Raw genomic sequence first — 19529 nt, 5'->3', positions numbered from 1 at the left:
GCTTCTGGGCTAGGAAAGGTTTTGCTTTTCTGGCAGTGGCTCTGACTCAAGTTACTCTGGCCAGGCAATCTCCTGTCTCAGTAAAACACCAGGGAACAATAGTAAACAAGGTGAGTGGCAGGCTCCATGGAAGGATTATTTATTTCCACAGTGACATGGTGTGTGTCTTCCTGCAGCGATGCCACCACGTAATTTCCTTAACTCCTTCCCTATCAGCAGCCTCCCCTGAGGGAGACAGGATGATGTTCTCTGAGGTGTTGGCAGCTCCTCTGAAAGAGGGAGATTTAATGAGGTGGTGCAAAGCAAATGGGGCTGCTGCCTATCACACAAACTATCTCTGCAGACACTTTTCCCTCTGAATGTTACATGCTGTAGAACACTGAGAAAATGATACTTACTAACAGAAATGAAAAGAGCCTAATTACAGTGATTTTTAAAGAGAGAGTTAAAGGATGCATGTCAAAAGGGACTGATATATAATTATGATAATATCAGTTGCAACTCCTGTGCTATCTAATTACTTGAAATGGGTGGCATTGTGCAGTTTTTTTGAAAGCGAGCTACTCTGACAACAAAAGGATATAATTGTATTATGAAATTACAATAAAATTGAAAGAAAAGTAAAATTAATATATTGGTAAGAGTAATAACCAAAGAGGCAGCACTAAATGTGCTGGAAAGACAGAACAAACAGAAACCCACCAACTGTCTCCAACCCCAAATCTGTGCTACACATTTGACTCACACTGTGTCAGAAACTGAGATGCTGCACATGTTGCCTACACTGGCAGTCAAAATCAAGACATATTTACATGACAAGAAAAGAGTTGTAAGAAGTGGAAGAAGAAAGGAGTAAAATGAGGAAATATTTAAAAAATGGGAAAGAGCATAAACCTAGCAATCACAGTGCTGAACTCTGCTGGAGCTTTGAGTGTCTCCATGCCCTGGCTTTGTTCTGGATCCTCTGAGGTGCCCCAAAGAGCCAGCCTGCTCTGTCAGATCTGGGCACTCAGACATCTTCAAAGGATTAGGTTTTTCTATTTTGGGTTCACACTGGCTGTATTACACTGATAAATCTGTCCATAATACTTGATATAAATGAAATATTAAAGTTATTAATTAAATTTAGTATACATTTTGTTCATCATGCATGTATTTCAGTTATACAGAATCCACACCTACTATAACATAATGCCATCTGTTGATAAATGACCTGGGCACTGAAAAGCTCTGATTTTTCAAATTCATTAGAAATGAAAATAGTAGCACATTCATATGAAAGCCCAGAGATCTGCTGGTAAGTCCATGCTCCTAATTATGGTGTAGCCTAGAAAAATCAACCATTGTTTGAACAGTGACATCAACAGATTGTAGGTTAATAGTGGTTTCCAGATTTTTGTGGCCATCATGAGGAAACATGAAAAGTTTCATGGACTTTCATGGATACTGCATTGCCACCTATCTAGTAGCGGAAAATAAGACTGAATAAAATGTTTCATATTATTCTACTGACTGGAGGTCATTTATCTCAGGAACTGCAATTTGGATCACTTCCTTAAGCTGTCATCATCTCATTTAATAGCAAAGATACAATCTCATTTATTAGCTAAATTTACATTTATTTTATAAAATTTTAAAACAGTAAAAGTAGACTAGCAGTTGGCTAGATCCCCTCATTTACTGCAAGTTTGCTAAATACTCTTCTCTGTGTACTGCAATCTGTTCCTATGAGATGCCACAGAAGTGAAAGGATCTGACCTAACTTCCCCTTTTTTTTCAAATTCCGTGTTATAATCTAAACTTGTCCCTTTCTGGTACAAGAACAAAACCATGAAGTACTTTGCTAACACATGAGTGCTTTCACTGCTAAACTTTTCCTTAAAAAAAAGTGCATGTTTGAAACTCTTCCTCTGAGCTGTTATCGCACAATCACTTGTCACTGGTCTCTCTCTACTGGCTGCTGCAATGGCTGCATGCTGTTTATTCAATAGCACTGAATGGAACTGATGACAGTTCTCCAAGCATGGCCTTCCAAAGTAGCTCTACTGAAGTTCTTCCCTCATCCTAGCAGCTGCCTGGCCTCTGGGGCAGATGTGATGTCACTGTTAGGTTTTTTGGAAAAATTTCTTTGCTTAGGATTCTTCTCTTGGGAAGCTGAGAAGCTTCAGAGAAAAAGGAAGACAAAATTATCTCATTTGCTTCTCCTGCATTTTGCTGCTTTAGAATGTGGTTGAAGATTGTTTATCTAACATGTGAATTGTTTTTACTTAATGACCAATCACTGTCTGGCTGTTTTGGGACTCTGGCAGAGGTCACGAGTTTTTCTTTAGTATCTTGTTAAACCTTCTGTAAGTATCTTTTCTCTATTCATAAGTACAGTTTATTAGAGCATAATAAATATATCATATCATAATAAATTAGCCTTCTAAGAACATGGAGTCAGATTCATCTTTCCTCCCTACAACGCAGGACCCCAAAAATACCACAAAGTGACTGTGTTCTATGCACCGTTCCTTGACCAAGTCTGAAGTTCACTGACTTGTCCTCAATGCCCAACTAAATCAATATTTTATCTCTGCTGAAGACTGACTTTCACTCATTTTGATAGCATTCATTTTGAATATGAAGAAGACAGGGAAATCTGAGTTTTTCTAGGTGATCATGGTTTTCACTGAAAAATCTCTCTAATTACAAGAAACTCAGGTCTAAGCAACTTGAGAAAGAAGAATAAATCATGTTTCGATTTTGCAATAATTTTATATGTAATTTTTTAAAAATTATGATGATTCAGTCTAGGGTATGTTAAAAATCTTATTCAGTTTGCAAGGAGCATGGCTGAAGTGATTAACAGGATTTCCATGCAAGACAGCAAAGGGTTTTTCCACTGAGGAATTCTACGTGGTGGGATTGAAGTGTGAAAAGTAGGGAAGACTTATCATAAAACCTGCCATCTTACGAAACAGAAAAAAATCCCAAGCAACACCCAGCAACAAGAAATAAGCCAACAAACAATCCAGAAGCAGAGCAGCCTCAGCTGCATTTCTGGCATTTGCCAGAGGCTTTCTTACCTTCACTGCAAACTCTGTTTCTGTAGCTTTATGAACGCATCTCTTGCACACTGAATAGGAGCCAATTCCTATGTCCTCCTTGATCTCGTATCCATCAGTAAAGTGAATGTTGTTCCCATGTAACTGCTACAGGGGGACAAAAGAAACAAGGAGATGGGTATGCAAAGGCAAGGACCAGCCTCCTCTTGAAGGACATCCTTGATCTCCTCTCCTTCACAAAGCTCTCTTGTCCTTAGCAGCTTTTCTAAATCCAGTGAAAAGATTCTGAAGCTCTTTACGTAAACAAGTGAATGTGTCTGTTCCCTTTCTACCTTTTTCCAGTCTGTAAGATGGAATTGTCTGTAGAAGTAGTGGCAAAACTGCTGCGCTTTTCTAAACTATTTTTGGAATGCAGAAAATAACCATATATTAGAAATTCATAGGAAACTGTGGACCCAAATCTCCTGACCAACCTACATATCTTGACAATATAAACTGATTTCTAAGTACTGAGGGGCAGATAACATAAAATATTAAGTTCCATAGTTTCACTGTGTTCAAGAGAGATACCCCATATATGAGGAGTGCCTCCAGATCATTGGAAGTCTTGTCTAGAGTATGTTTATCTGCAGTTTCTTTGTGAGAGAGAAGTTAATATTTTCAGCCATTAATTCATATGTTCTTTGGAAAATGTCTGGGCAGGTAGACCAGTTCAATGGTGAACCCCAAATCTGAGGCTTTTTGAAATTTGCTGCAAATTCCAACCCAGGACTCAAGAAGCGACCAGCACCTCTAAAAATCCTCCAGAATCCTCTCTCTAAAAACATAGCCTTGCCAGCAAAGTCCACACATAACCTGCTAAATTTTAAGATGTGCATATGTCAATATTCAATACATTTTTACAAAGCAAATCACAGGAATTTGATTTAACATATATATATATATAACATTTCTGAGATGCAATGGCTTGGGCTTGGTTAACATTTCACTTACTGTGCCATAAGAGCATCTTTAAGAGTACGACACATTCCACTGCAAATAATTAAAACAGAGATGAAAACCTATGAAAACCACAGGCAGGGTCTCCCCTCTTTGAGGCATGTACACCCGTGGCTGTGGGTAGCAGAGGCAGCTTTTTCCTAGTGAGAAAACTGGCTGCATCTTTAAGCAGCCCTGTTCTTTCTCCCCGTTCCCTTCTCCTCTGATGCATCAAACCTTTTGTAGCAATTTATTTCTGGTTTAAAGTACAACTGAATAGATTTTTTTAGGAGAATGGCAGCAAAGAACCAAGTGTCTGGCATGTTCCCCCATCAAGCACCCTGGTTTAGGTGAGCACACCCAGGCTTTTGTGCAACAGAACAGGAGTACAGTGGCCTCTTACACCCAGGAGCTTGGGCTCGGTGTCTCTGGGAGCCTATAGCAGTTGTTCATCAAACCCCTTTGCCAGCACAGACTGGATCATATAATCCAAGACAAAACTGTTGGGAATGAAATGCATTCAGTGACAAACCAGTATTTCATTACCTGCCCTGCATGCACAACTGGAATCCTGTTTCAGGTATTGAGAAGTGCTTTTCATTTTAGTTGTGACAAAGAGCAGCCCCTATTTCCTTTGCAAAGGTGGTGAGGAACGTTTTATACATAAAAGCCTTTGCAAAAAAATTCTCATTTTCCAACACCTACGTGCTGCATGTGAAACACCTCCTTCCTACACTAGGTAGCTGTGAAATACCAGTGAGAGCATTAGGCAGTTTAAATACACACATACGGATGTGCACATCAGATGGAAAATGTAACCAGCATCAGTACCTGCACAATTGGGTGAACAGTGATCTTGTGCACATCTTGCTGTGCAGGCTCCTGCACCAAGTTGGAGGCAACAAAGCTGAACCCTCTGAAAAGATGATGAGCGTTGGCACTTGGAGGAACACCTGGGGAATCTGTAGGAGAAGGAAGAAAATGGCCTCATGAGCTGCACAGAAGAACAGAAAGGAAGAGCACGGCAGTACAACAGACAAAGCCATCCCTGGCAGTCAACAGCAGATCTGATAAACTGGCACACACAGGGGAATATAATTCACCTCCCTATCAAGGCTTAGGTGTGCCTTCTCCATTGCTTTCCTCTGGGTTTGACCAGTGCAGGGGTATTGTTTGCAAGGATGTCTCCTCTTGGATACAGGCTTTTTTCACAGGGCATTCTTAGGCAAAGTACTGCCTGTGCCAAGAGTGCCCAGAGAGAAGGCACAGGGCAGAGAGGCTCGGTGAGAGACAGGAGGCTCAGGGCAGGGAACCTTGCAGGGCTTATCAGAGGTTCTCCAGGGAGTGGAAAAAAGCTACAGACTGCTTTATCTGTCTTTTGCAGCACAACTTAACTACAGAAATTACAAAGGATGAAGTGGCAAATTGTGTGGATCAGGAGAATACAGAGAATGCATGAAACCAGTGGAAAAGCACAATACTCCAGTAGTGGCTTTATAGGAATCTTCTGGAGCAGCTTTAGGAGCTGGGACCTACTCCAGGGAAGAGAGGGTTAACTTATCCTCAGGTGGAAAATCAAAAAGGATTGTTTTAACTAACCTTCATGGAGATTTTCTCCCCACCCTTCCCCTGATATGGCAAAAGGAGGGAAGGAATGGCTAAAGTTCAAAAAATCCTGAATTAGAAATTCTTCCTTTGGAAGGCAATAAGCTGAGAGCAGTTCTTTGTACCTGCACCACTGCTCAGTGAGAGGAGCAGCATGACGAAGCAAGTAGAGCTGTGCTTCAATTAAAATTCTGAAAAGCTTTAAAGAGATCTTTCTCCCCAGTCTATGTTTTATCCTGGGTATTTTCCTCAGCAAGAAGAATCACTTTGTAAATCATCCCCTGGCAACAGGCTGGGTATTATAGAACCTATATTACTAAAATTTGCTAACTTTTTATTTGGTTTTTTGGAGGGGGCTTGTGGGGTTTTTTATCTCTTTCTCCCTTCACATTTCCTCCAATGCACCATGTGATTTACTGACAAAATTACAGAGTTAAACTTCCTTTAGCAAACTATTTCCTTGTAGTGAAGTGTGTAAATACCTAGTTATCTAAAGAAAATACATCCCCACGGAGCTTTATATCTGACTCACCTGCCTGATGCCCTGAAAATATGTAAGAATGTGTACTTAGCGTGCACATATCCTGTATAAATCTACTGGTCAAATGAATAGAGGAACTGAAGTCAGAATTTGATAAAACCAAGATATATCTACTTGGGAATAAACAAAACTGAGACTTCAGCTAATTCCATTTCTCATCACAAAGCTGCTTTCAGCTTTGACAGGAGTCGGTGTGCTATTATTGCACAGCAAGCAGAGTTCAGATGGAGAAGATTGTCTTTTGATAAAATGACGTGGGTTTTTTGTTTATCTCAGTGTTTTTGATGGGCACTCTCCTTGCAAATACGTGGATGAATCACACCAGACCTCTTGCATCACTGGATACTTCCTACCGGGGCATATCTATAACAGGGATTGTTACACAAGGGATTAATTAAGAGGAAAGAATGTTTGTTTTAAAAAAGGAAGGACAATAATTCACATCTGAACAATTCTGAACCTCAGAAAAGCTGTGATCCAGCTCTAAAACTAAAGTGGTGGGTCAGATCCGTTTAAAAAAATTGTTCCTTCATAATTCACTGTCAATTGCTCCAGCAAATACTGCAGAAGAACTATTGATGATTTGCTGCTCACTATCAAATATTCATCACCAACAACTGATTTACTCATTAAAACATTTCTGCTAAGTGCAAAATTATGCATAAATCAATCATGTCAATTAACTGATAGCTCAGAAACCTAAATCATTTTTCCAGGCCTTATAAATCAGAATAATTTCACATATCTGAATTAGAACCACTTACAAGCACTAATCTTATCTAATGGTTATTTTTCTTCCTGTAAAAAGTAATAATGCTTTGTTCCACTAGAGCACCTATGTTTAAGGGTTTTCAAAGGCTTCATAACTCTTAAGTTATTTCCTTCATCTGTTTCACTGGGGTTAACAAACATCTTAATTGCAAAGGAGGATATTTATGTATTTCAGGTGAAATTTTAAATACTTTTTTTCAGCAGTAAAACCAGTCTAAAACATCCCTGCTGGTTACAGCCTGCTGTTTCATCAATTACAACAGTACAAACATTTGTGGACTGAAGTCTAAGTTGGGTGACAAGAATGATCTTGGTTTGATCCTTGTCCAAATCATGATTTCTAACCTGAACTGCTTCAGCCTCCAGCTCCATGTAAGGAGCTGAGTCACCACAAATGAGATGTGGGGCCACAGTGGTGAATTTAGGAAACAAATGGCCAAAACCAGCAACTCCAACTTGGATGAATCTCTGAGAAAAAGTGATGTGAAACTATACCCACATAATCTGTCAGTGTCAGAAACCACATCTTTGGCACACTTAGATCTGAAGTCAAGAATCCACAGAATGTGGTTTCACCCTCCAGGGTAAAGGAAGTTTCTAAAGTACAGAAAATCACTGGACTGACAAGATTTACTGGATCCAAAACTTTGACATAAACCTGCTTTCAGACAGGAGAACTCATTCATAAAGACACTGCTAAATAGTGACTGACAGCTTCATTAAAACACAACTGCATGATCATGAAGCGGGAATTATTAAAATGCTTTCTTTCTGAGGATGTTCTCAGTAACAGGGTTAGTTTGTCAGTTTTATTTTGTCCTGATAGACAAAATAATAAATCAAAAAGGTTACTGCTCTATTCCATTGGCAATGTGAGAGAGTATTAAACACATTTGTGATACTCTTCCCAATTTGTTTGACACAACCAGTTAACAGTCAGGGGCTGCAAAATATTCTGCCAGTCTGCCGGGGCTTTTCCATCATTCTGAAAGTGTAAATGCATTCACACTTCCAATTACACCTATTTTGAAATGTTTGATTCTCAGGCCACTATCCATGGTAGCCCAAAGCAGAATTGAGGCCAGCCATCTCCCCACCCCAAAACAAACCTTCAAGTCAGTTCTTGTAGGAAATAACAAATAACAAATTTAATTAGGCAACAGTAGTAACATGTAGAGTGTAAAATATAGCCCCAGGCATCAGTAAAAGCAATGAAGTGTGAACTTGCAAAGCAATCCAAACTTTCAATGCTTCTTTGCACATCACTGAAACTTCCCATGGCAGCACCAGAGCACACATCCCCAAAGACCAGATTAACTTGCAGTCTCCAATATTTCAGAGAAATTAGTGCTTCTGAAACCTAAATTACAGCTAAAATCAGATGTGTGAAATGTCTGGAAACCAAAGATCATGTTTCCATGCAGTGGAATAGGAATATCAGAACATGACTAACATATACTGGAGACAGGTGGATGTTGCAGTTGAAAAAACAAAAATGTAATATTTTTATAGCTTGTAAAAGTCAGCACATGCTTGGGGGGAAAAAAGAGGAACTGACTGAGGAAAGATTTGGAGCATATACCCTTATTTCAAACCCCATGAAAGGAAATCTGAGCCAGGTTTTGAATAGAAGTTTGAGCTAGTTTTAAGAAAAAATGGTGTAGGTCATGATAAGCCTGAACAAAAACTGCAGGAAGCCTCAACTCTGATTCTCATTTATAATGTAGGTGTTTTCATAATGAAAGCTCAGACCTTTCCCTCCCACTGCAACAGTTCTGGGGCAATTTGAGGATTGAAGCTTGAGACCTTATACTTTTTTATTACCGTGATACTATGTGACATTTACAGTGCTTACCACCTTCAAAGTGTTTCACAAACAACCACTAATTCAATTTTTACACTTTAGAAAGTATAAACAGGTCCTTCTGGACACAGGTACATCACAGGCAGAAATGTAATGTAACTTACTCATGTCTAGCAGGAGGCACCATTACAAGTGGGATTACCACTGACATTATTGATGTTCTTGCTTTCCACTTAAAATAGTGGAAAGATTGAATTTTATGCAACAGTCACCTTCACATATATAGTGTACAAAGTATGGTATTTCTTTTAGGAAACAGAAGTTACAGGAACATTCTATCTGCAAGCATTTTCTAAATATTGTGAGCCAAATTTCCCGTTGGCATAACTCTGCTGACCTGAGAATTTGATGATTCTTCATTTCTTTTAACCACACATTAACTTCCAACAGTCCACAGTCTGTGAGATGTCATAATTAAATAAAACATCTATGCAATACATAATTACATACTAACTTGCAGAGAGATACAAAGTTCTTTGAAGCCAAGGTAATTGAAAACAGTTAAATTCAGCTAGTGTAAGCAAAAATGAACAATAAAACAGCAAAACAATAGTTATTTTTTCCTTTAAAAAATGTGACATTTCTTCCCGAAGACAAGTTAATACGAAGCTGGTGAAATACTTATGAGCTTTTTTTGGTGGAAAAGCAAAACCAGTCGTTGCTTCCCGCTGGATATGGCAAAACCCTGTAATGCCACAGGTGATCAGACTTTTAGACTGTGTTGGACTAGAGAGGGGAAAGGAAGAATGAATTTACCAGCTGAGAAGATGTATTACCCACGTGCCACCTTACTAACCTGTAGGGGTCCGAGATGTGAACTCTGGGTCAAAATGAAAGGTGTCCTCTGGCCGCCCCACTGCGGGCTTGAAAGGCGGCTTGATTTCTTTTCTGTACAGTTTCTACAAGGAGAAAAACAGACCACCATCAGCATCACTGTGCACACCCTCAGTATTATTTAGGGTGTCCCCTCTCAGCTCCATGCTATCCTTGCAGGACTGACAGACAAGGATGATGAAGCTGTGGTTCTGGTTCTTGCTTTACCGCTCGGCTTAAAATCAGTGCCCTGGATGGTCCCTGCACATTTTAGCTGCCGAAATCCTGAATATAAACACAAATGTTCCTGGAAAAAACTTAGCCCATAGGCTGGAACAGTACTTCAAGCTGGGGCATCTGGAATTTCACTGGTCTAAGGGCAGGACTAGAATGTGCAATGGTAAGACCAGGAAGCAGGGGAACTTCAGCAGCGCAGCAATGGCAACCAGCACAAATAATTGCTAGGAAGCCATGGCTGCTTTAGCATTTGCTATTTGCAAGAACCAGAAATGTGTCTGATGTGCTGCCAGACTGAGCTGAGCAACAGGCTTGGCTGCCTGGTCCTTACAACCTAAACAAGAGACTTGTTCTTTTAGCATATCTGGTAAAAGGCAAGGGGGTTTACAGCTGATGATTACATGAAATTCTCATCAAAAATGCTAGGGAGCAAGCACTGTGGATGGGTGGGCAACCATACTGAAGCTCTACATGTGGCTTGAAGTGAGAAACAAAACAAAAAACAAAAGACAGGAAGGTCTATAAGAGGTAACTGCTTCTAGGTGTGTGTGTTTCTGCTGCTGACTGAGGAGCCATGCAGGGGATCACCTAGGTAACAGCACCACAAGTTCATCCTAATACATCCTGCCTTTGTTATGAGGGACTTCGTGGCCTTTCTACTCATTCTCCGAGATCTTTAAGAAATTGCTACCTCGTGCTCCATTGCAAGCATTCATACACACACAGAAAAGCGCACTGAGGTGAGGATGTCTAGATCTGATCCAAAGCTTGTAGAGGTGAATGGAAAGAGCCCTACTGATTTCAGCCACTTTTGCATCATCTCTGCCTGAAATGGCCAAAACCAAACATCGTGCTGATGGCAGCATGGGGAACAGAACTCCAGTTTGACTCCCTGCCCTGTGTTGCAGTCCCTAGACTGCTTTTCCTTTCTAGCAATGCTTTTGTTCTCAGGTTTCAAAGGTTGAATTAGTTGCCACAGACAGTTCCCCATAATTAACATGTCTGAGCATAAATACATTTAATGCAAAATTTCAAGTCATGATAAGAACAGAAAAGTTCAACTTTATGACTGTTTGCAATATGTATTTTTAGGTTAGCTCTTAAAACAACTTCCTAATGAGCTGATTTTTCAAAATGTTTAATGGACATTTCTAAATGCTTTTCCAGCTCCCTGCATGCAGGAAGATTCTTTTTAACTGTGTGTTTTCTGGGGAATTAACTTCTTTAATACAAAGCATGTGGTCAAATCTAAGACATATACCCATCACCATAGTTTGAATTTGATTTTGCATAAAGGTTCAAGATTTTGCATAAATAAAGGTTCTTGAAGGAGAAGATTCTGTAGCATAGCATTAGTCTTAACATAAACCTTAACATAAAGGATATATTTGTGGTTGAGTTGTGATTCCTTGGGAAAGTGAAACAGTGAGGTTGGAAATGACTCTGCAATAATTAATGGCCATTTCACCATAAAAAGTTCCTGCTTGCGTAAAACTGCTCCATGTCTTCGGAGAGGAAAGGAGATGAATAACTGCTGTGAGCCACAATGGAAAGTCAGTCTTCCAAATAATTAAAAGCCAATTGCAATCTTATGCAGGAAGTGTCACTCATCAGCTGAACAGTATCAACCTAGTAATTAACATACATCTTTTTCTGCCTGCACAGAACTTTACAAGAGAACTCAGCACCTACTGAAGGTTTTTCTGCTGCTAGGATTTCACCTTGAGAAGGCTATTTGCTTCCCAGCTCCCCTTTATTTGTCTTAATTCACTACTGCAGAAAGCAATATGGTCACATGCACACGCTTCCTCACGGAATTAACTGCACAGCTCATCCTGTGAGGTCCAAAAATTGGAAAATGCTTCAGAGCTGTACATCATTCAGGAACTGCACTCTCTTTTCATTATCGTAACCATATTCTCTCTGGCCTCTTAATTCCTTCCCCCATCTGTAGTTTCTTAAGGGCTGCTGGAGCTACATTTGTATTTTGAATCCCTAACCCACATCCTCCACTACTAGGGAAGGATTTAAGATTGATCGTGAGTCACACGCCATCAAAAGATTTATAATCACAAATTTGCTTTCTGGGAGGGGATGGAAACAAAGAAGTTGCCTGTGTGAGTGAAAGGCATTCCCCTTGAGCACAACCCTGATGACTCCCTTTTCCATTTCCTTACCCACTTGTGATAGAAATTAGACAACAGAACAGCAAAAGGTAAGCTGTCTAAAACATTTTTCCCCAAGCTCTTGCATAGGGTAACTAAAGGAAATCACTGAGGACCAGGAAAAGCAGAGTAGCATCATCTGTGGACTTCTCCATCCCACACTAGCTCCAGTTCTCTGAGTGAGCCTCCCAAGCCAAACCCCTAGACCACAGAGCAGCCCAACACAATTAAACACAAAAGCTGTTGCAGGCAGAGCAACTCTTCCTTTAAAAACCTGCATCCTGTAGACTGCAAAACTCAATGTGGCACAAGCTGATCTAAACAATAGTGAGAATCACAGCCATTGCTTCGTATACACATAGACAGAGAATCTCCTGGAGGAATTGAGATCCTTCTGGATATTTCAAGAATATTTCTAATTTTAGGACATGTATGGATATATTATCTCTTACCACGGTCCCCAAATTATTCAGGGATGATGTACCTTGACTGTGACTTCTTCTGGCATAAACCAACCAGAGTGGGAAATGACAGCAAACTAAATTTCAGTTCTTGCTTTCAACCATTTCTTCAGACTGTCCATAACTTTTGGTGAAGTTTAAGCAGTTATGTACTTTCTAAGTCATAGTAATCCTAGTACTGTGTGCACAAGTTACAGTGAGTTCCATCACCTGTTTAAATGGGAACAGGGTCCCAGTTTTCCTGGTTTAAATTCTAGTTTTGATATCCAAATTTTTATTTTGGGGCATCTTATTAGGCAATTTTTATTTGGGGCATCTTATTACTGTTGTTCCTATTTAAAATAGAATTTGTGTATCATAGTGATAACTGGAGCATTTAAATTTCAGGCTGAAATTATACATTATACATTACATGTTCGTTGTCTTGCAGAGGTATAAGAAGCTGAGGATTTTTTTTTCTTCCACATTGTTTCCACATCCACAAAGGAGAATTGCACTCCTTAGCCCTCAATGTTTTAAGGAGAATACTATTTATTTCTCTTTCCCAGTTAAGAATAAGCTCCCAACAATTCCATCACCATTTTTTTTAAACTGCCACAGTTTAAACTGCATTGACTCAGCACAGAAAAATGTGACTGACAGGTATGAAGAATCACTGTATCACACAGTGATCCAGAGGCTTTGCTGAGGGAGTGCATAATCCACAGAACGAGGCAGATGGGCTCCAGGAAAACACTGATTTAGATATTCACACCTGGATGCATATCCATGCTCCTGACTAATCAACCCCTCATGTCCTCCTGACTTTCATAATAAGCACCTATGAAATAACTAGAAACTATTTCTATAGCAGTTTAAGAAACTACAAGCTTCTACTGACTTCCCTTTTGATTTCAGACAAAAACCCTTTTATCTGAAAAAACTAATTTTCATCCAGGTGCCACTGACCTTTTCTAAAAATATACCCCCACATCCCTAGCATGATCTTCATCTGAACACCTCCTCAGCTGGAACTTAAGTAATACACAAGAGAGACTAGTAATAAAATGCTGCAACACTGTGTTTCCTCCTCTTCTTATTTATAAGTAGTTAATTTTTCATCATTTAAAAAAAAAACCACACTCCTAAAAACCCCAGAGATGTAAATGCTCTGTACGTGTCCCTGACAAATATCAAGAAAAAGAAAATGGTTTAATTTCATTAAAAACTATTTAGTCATTTCCTCAGCTGAGTTTCTTTGATGAAGAATTGAATTATTCCTTAGACACCTTCTAGAAATAGAAAGATGCTGCCCTCCACAGTGGTGCACTTGTAGTGTGAGAACGAACTCCCTTGATACATATACCTGTCATGGCAAATCCAATAAGCAGACAAAAGGATGAACTACATTCTGAAATTCTTGTCCTCTCCTAGATTAACGACTCAATGTTATTGCCTGCAAATGACTGAAAAGCTAGCAGAATTCAGACCCTAGGAATAATTTTTTGCTGTTGGTAAAATCGGCAATTAAATAATTCACAGTTTCAGTTCAGTTTGATCTCTGATTAATATTAAAGGAACAAGAACTGGAATCCACTGTCTTCCCACTCCTTTCCTCAGCTGCATTTGACAAATCATTTTCAAGCATGTCATTTGCTCTAGTTCCAATTTAGTCTGTCATCCAAACATAAACCACTGTTTATAACCCATTCCTCAGACAGGAGTCTGCAAAAAGGGATTTCATCTTTCATTTTCAACGAAAAGCCAGAAATTCATTATGCATGACCTGGAAAGAAGAAACAGTAGTAAAAAAATCAGTAAGCAGACTGTGCTTTCTCAGAGCCAATCACTTAAATTATTTGAGGTCAACTCGTTTTGGGTCTGCTTGTCTTAAGAAGAAAATGAGGTGCAAGGTTAATAAGCAGGTAAAACTGTCAAGGAGCTGGACATTTCATCTCTCTCCTGAGCATCCCAGCCTTGATCATGAAAGACAGTCCATTCATTTAACAACAGATCCATTGAATTTACGTCATGGTGCCTGCTAAATGCCTCAGAGCAGCAAGACTGGTATTTGCAGAAACCTCCAGCTATTTTTCACTCTGGAAAGTGGGAACTTAGGGCTTTGTTACAGGGTAACAGCTGTAAAAATGTGAGTCTTAGCAAGTCTCATGCCACCATTTAAGTCTGGGCAAAAAACTGTGTCATATTGTCCACAGTTCATTTAGTGCTGAAATTAGCCAGAAGTTAAATCTAAAGTGGCTGGCAATTTTGCTGAAGGATGGCACCCTGGAACATGGGAATGGCTTCTGGGAAAGGCCAGGAGGAGGAGGGTTCCCTGGCCACATGGATGTTTCCCAGGATTGCCCTTGGTGCCTCTGCCTGCAGTGGTCACACGGCACCAGCAGCATCTGCAGCATGGTGACAGGGGCTGTTCTGCACTGTGTGCGCTATTGCCACTGGGTGTTCATCCAAACCAGACACTGCATCTGCTTGTGTCTGTTTGAAGGCAATAAAATATGGGAAATCATTTCCCCGACAGGTAAACACTTCAGGGACAGAGAAAATAACCAGCTCCAATCCAAACCCCAAGGGAACAGCTCTGAAAATACTGTGAAAGGAAAGCCTGAGTCACAGGGTTCTGTCTGCAGTTCTAGTATCACTGCAACACCAAGACTTCACACGTGACTTAGAAGGAAAAAGCTAACTCATTTCTATTTTGAATCTCTCTTTAAAATTAGATGATGCAACCTGGTGCTTTGTTCCTGGTTATCATGTCGCTATTGTAGGAAAAATCATGCTTAAAAGCAAACCTGTTTCACACTGCATTTCTGGGAGACACTGACACATTCTTACCCTTCATGATAAGGGGGCTTTTGGTGGAGGATTGGTTTTACTACAGTGGCTGAAATTTTCTGTGCTGTCAGCCACAGCAGTCCTGTCTACCATAGCTGCTAAGGTAGCACAGAATTTCTCCAAAAGAGCTTGCCTCTTGCTCTCTGAGGTCTTCATATTGCCAAGGCATAAAGTAAATCATCATTTCTGTTCCATCTCAACAGTGCTGTTTGCTGAGTGTCTGCAAAGTGATGTGGGAGATTCTGTACACATTATGGGAGAACAAAATGAGGGCACCAGGGACTCTTCTCCTCCAGCCCAGCTGTACAGAGATCAGTGCTATAGATAGAAACATCTATGTCTGATCCATTTCTGTTCTATGACCCTGGTCTCCTTCTGCACATGGACAACATGTTAACAACTGGTTGGATGATTATTGAGAGTCAAAGCTCTGGCTTCAGCTCAGGGCCATGCTCACACTGCTCTGAAATACATACAGTACTGCAGGAACCAGATAAGCCTCCCAAGATCTCGTTGAGTGATTTCAAAATTAGAATAAAATGAGGAAATATATTACAAAGATGATAGCTGATCGGTGTAATAGTGATCTGTCTCCAAGAGAGTGCAATAAGCACTAATTATGTTGGATTAAAATGGATTTTAACAGCTATATTTCACAGCAGAGTCAGAGGCCTGGATAACACATCTAAAGGCAATTAAATTCACCTTCCTCTCTAGCCCCAAGGCATGCTCAAGCACACCTATCTTCTTCATGGTAGATATTTTCCTGTCCATAAGAGCTTTTTCAAATGATAGAGGACAGTAGAGTTTCCTTAGGACAGGCATGAAATTGTTCCCTAAAGAACAGAGCTTGAAACAATCACCAATTATCACGACAGAAGGTGGTCTTGAGTATTATCATGGGACTGAACTGACTTTTCTGAAAACCTTTCCAAGATGCAGAGTCTCATTTATTTATGATGAGTTAGTGAGCTGCTTCCCTAGCAAATACAGAAGAAAAACCCTCTCACTGTTTAATGTTTCTTATTACATCAAGATGCAGTTATCTGATCTGTATTTTGATTGAAAAGCTGAGGACTGCAGAGATATTGGGGTAATATAGAAAACAATATTATTGTTATTGATATTAATATTAGATTTAATAATTATCATCATCATCAACAAGCCCAGTCTTTGCATTCTCTATTTTTTAAATTTTCCCTTACTTTTTTCCTAAATGTAAAGTCTTAATACAGAATCTCATGATTAGTAAGAAACAGAAAAGGAAAGACACACAGACTTCACAGCATATTTAATGGCTCTAAAAGTCAGCTGGACTACAGAGGAAAGTCTCAAAACCCACCTTCATTAATTATGTTCTAATATATTTATGAGTCATGACAACTTTTCAACATGCAACGCAAATTAGATTTTTCTAATGAGTTTTTTGAAAATAAATAGGTTTGTGAGCCTTTCAAAGTCTACCTGGGCACCACGAAATGTTCTCTCACAGAGAAATGAGCTTCTCTGCAAAGTCTTAGGCAGCAATTTGAGAATGGCTCTGTCACATAAATTCACACAGTTTTACTAGAATTTCTGGTAAGAACTGCATCAATGTTACCTGTTGTACTATCACTTGTGAGTGAATGCATCAAATACTGAAGAGACATAGTAATACCATAACACAAGTCAGATAAAATTAAACTAGAAAATGCTAAGGGATGTGGCAAACAGCAGCTCTAGTGCACTGGCAGATGTCCAGATCAAGAATGAAAAATGTTTGCCTTCAGGTTTGTCTAAGAATAAGTTAATTTGAACAATTATGATGCTGAAAATGTGAGATTTAACCTCTTAAGAGTCCAAATCAAATATTCAGATAATCTGCACCACCACCTTTATGAGCTGTGGCTGATAGCAATAAAATAAATCCTTGTTTACCTTTCTGCTAATCACATCTGACATGTCTTACTTGAATCATGTTTAATCTGATCAACTGTTCCAATTTTGAGTACTGGTGCCAACATGCATGCAAGAGAGACAGAGGCACCCACTGAAAAGGCTGTAACTCCTCTGTGTTAGAGAAGTTAGGCTCTCTATGTTAGAGAAAGTAATCCTTTTCCTAAGCATGGCAGCTTGTTTTCAAAAAATGTAGCCAAAAATAAAATAATGCTGCTGCACTTACATTCCAGTCTATAGTAACAAAGAAAGGGTGACGCTTAATTTCTTCCACTCCATCAAATCCAGCGCCTGAGAAGAGAATGAAAGAATCAAAATTAAGTCATGCTTATAAGACAGCTGCATGATGTCTCTTCTCCTCTCTCCCTCCCCATCCTCACTTTTCTTCTGACAAAGTCAGAGTCCCCATCTAAACAGTTCTGGTCAAGAAACTCTGAATGGTGCAAGTGCCATCACATATAAAGTGCCATAGATACAGACAAGGCCATTAATAAGACATTAATTGGTTCCAAGGGTCTTTTACTTTTCTCTAAGTGAGGCTTTGGGTGAGACATGGGATTTTAGCCACAGCAGAGTGCCAGCATCAGCACGGTCAGGAATGGCCCCAGGGTATCCCAATATTCTGGCAAGGCTCCACCTAAAGTGGCAGCTTTTCCACCCACACTGACTTTCAAAACTTGACTAGCTACTGTTCTCCACTGGCACAGAAAACTGAACTACAGGCAAGTATAGACTCAAAATGCCAAAAGGCCCCAAAATGATTTGAGGTAAGCCAGGGTTTTAGGTTCCCACTCTTCACAGTACCAAAGAGTACCAAAATCATCACTCAGTGTTATGTTTCCTTCACTACTAAATTTCTGTTACATTACTGTAGGAAATTTTGGCAAAGTCTTCTGAGATCTGGTAATGAATCTAATTCCTTCATTACTTTTGCCTTATGTTTTCACTGAATATTGACTTTTTTATTCCTTTAGCTCAATTTATTTGCTTCAGTGCTGTCAGAGAACCAAACCAGTACTCAGTAATAATTAAAATAACTGTCAGAGAGGATTTAGAATGCCATTTTTGTGGATTTGACCTTATTATTAGCACCTTTCATTTTCATTTCAAGGAGAATTAAACTCTGGAAGCAAAGGCTTTGCACTGCAATTCTGGAATCAGTTCCTGAAGGACACCCAGCCTACTTCTTCTCAAGCATGCTGAGCAACTTTGATTATCAAAAGGATTTGGGATTGCTAAGCACCTTGCAGGGGGCCCTCAGCACCTCAGAGGACTCAGCTTTTTATACAATACTTGTACTTTGGGAAGATCAACATTACAAGCAGCTTTACAAAGGCCTTGTCAGCTGAAGCCTTGGTAAATCGTGATGTCTGCTCTCCTTGTGTACAAGACTGTTATCAATGTTTGTCAAAATTCAATGATCAGGAACTGCTCCCTACAACCTGCTTAACATTCACTGATGAGTGGATATGGGAAGCAAACACTTTGTAAACATAACATGCAGGCCTGCTGGAAAACAGTGAAGAGGGATGATCTCCTGATTAATTCCCCATCCCAGTACTCTTTCAGTACAGGCAAACACAAGTGACGCACATGAGGATGAACAATCCTAGCCTGCAATATAGAATTATGTGTTCAGAGGTGATCAGCCCCACTGAGGAGTCTGTAAGTTGTGACAGACACAGTTCTAGGCAAACACAACATGAAATCAAACCTTAGAAAAAGAGGACAAAAGTGACAACATCATTGCACTGTCACTGTGTAAGTCTGCTGCATTTTGGCAACTGGAGTATAGATTGCAGCTGACATAGCACCCTGTAAAATGGTATACTGATTAAAGTTATGAAAAATCAAAAAAGGCCAACAAAGAATGTTATGGAATGACTGAGTAAATCAGGACTTTTCAGCCTGGAAACAGATGACCAAGGAAGTATAAAACAGATCACTAAATGATGCCAACAGGAATGAGGTTCAGAAGAACCTGGAGATGTTTCCTCAGGAAACAGACAGTTGTGTGATGTGGAATTACTTGGAAAAGATGATGTGGTGCAAAATACCCATATGGGTTCATGGGGAGGCCAGGAAAGTCTGTTGAAAAGAAATCTGTTGAAGATTACTTCATCAACAAACCACAAGCGGCTCAAAAAACCCCTTGCTTGACCTTAAAACAGGAATGGGGTAGGAGAAAATTTGGGTGAAGCAACATATGTTTATCCTGTTCTTACTTGCCCCTAGGCAGTTGTGGTCCATGGGCACTGAACAAGAAAAGAAGAAGTCTTA

The 19529-nt window shown here is 39.7% G+C and overlaps 1 protein-coding gene across 2 annotated transcripts in view; it reads right to left on the bottom strand.

Annotated features, from left to right (window-relative positions):
* The window catches only part of RPS6KA2 (ribosomal protein S6 kinase A2), a 275176-nt gene that overhangs the window by 22571 nt on the left and 233076 nt on the right, over window positions 1-19529 (bottom strand). For both annotated transcript variants that reach the window (XM_063151755.1, XM_063151756.1), the window contains 4 exons: window positions 17476-17540; window positions 9603-9705; window positions 4857-4987; window positions 3069-3194 (listed from right to left, as the gene is read on the bottom strand). In XM_063151755.1, the coding sequence (XP_063007825.1) occupies window positions 3069-3194; window positions 4857-4987; window positions 9603-9705; window positions 17476-17540 (425 nt within the window). The remainder of the gene's footprint in view (window positions 1-3068; window positions 3195-4856; window positions 4988-9602; window positions 9706-17475; window positions 17541-19529) is intronic.

Source organism: Melospiza melodia, chromosome 3 (assembly GCF_035770615.1).
Source record: "Melospiza melodia melodia isolate bMelMel2 chromosome 3, bMelMel2.pri, whole genome shotgun sequence".
Lineage (NCBI taxonomy): Eukaryota > Metazoa > Chordata > Aves > Passeriformes > Passerellidae > Melospiza > Melospiza melodia.
This window is presented reverse-complemented; position numbering and strand designations above follow the sequence as displayed.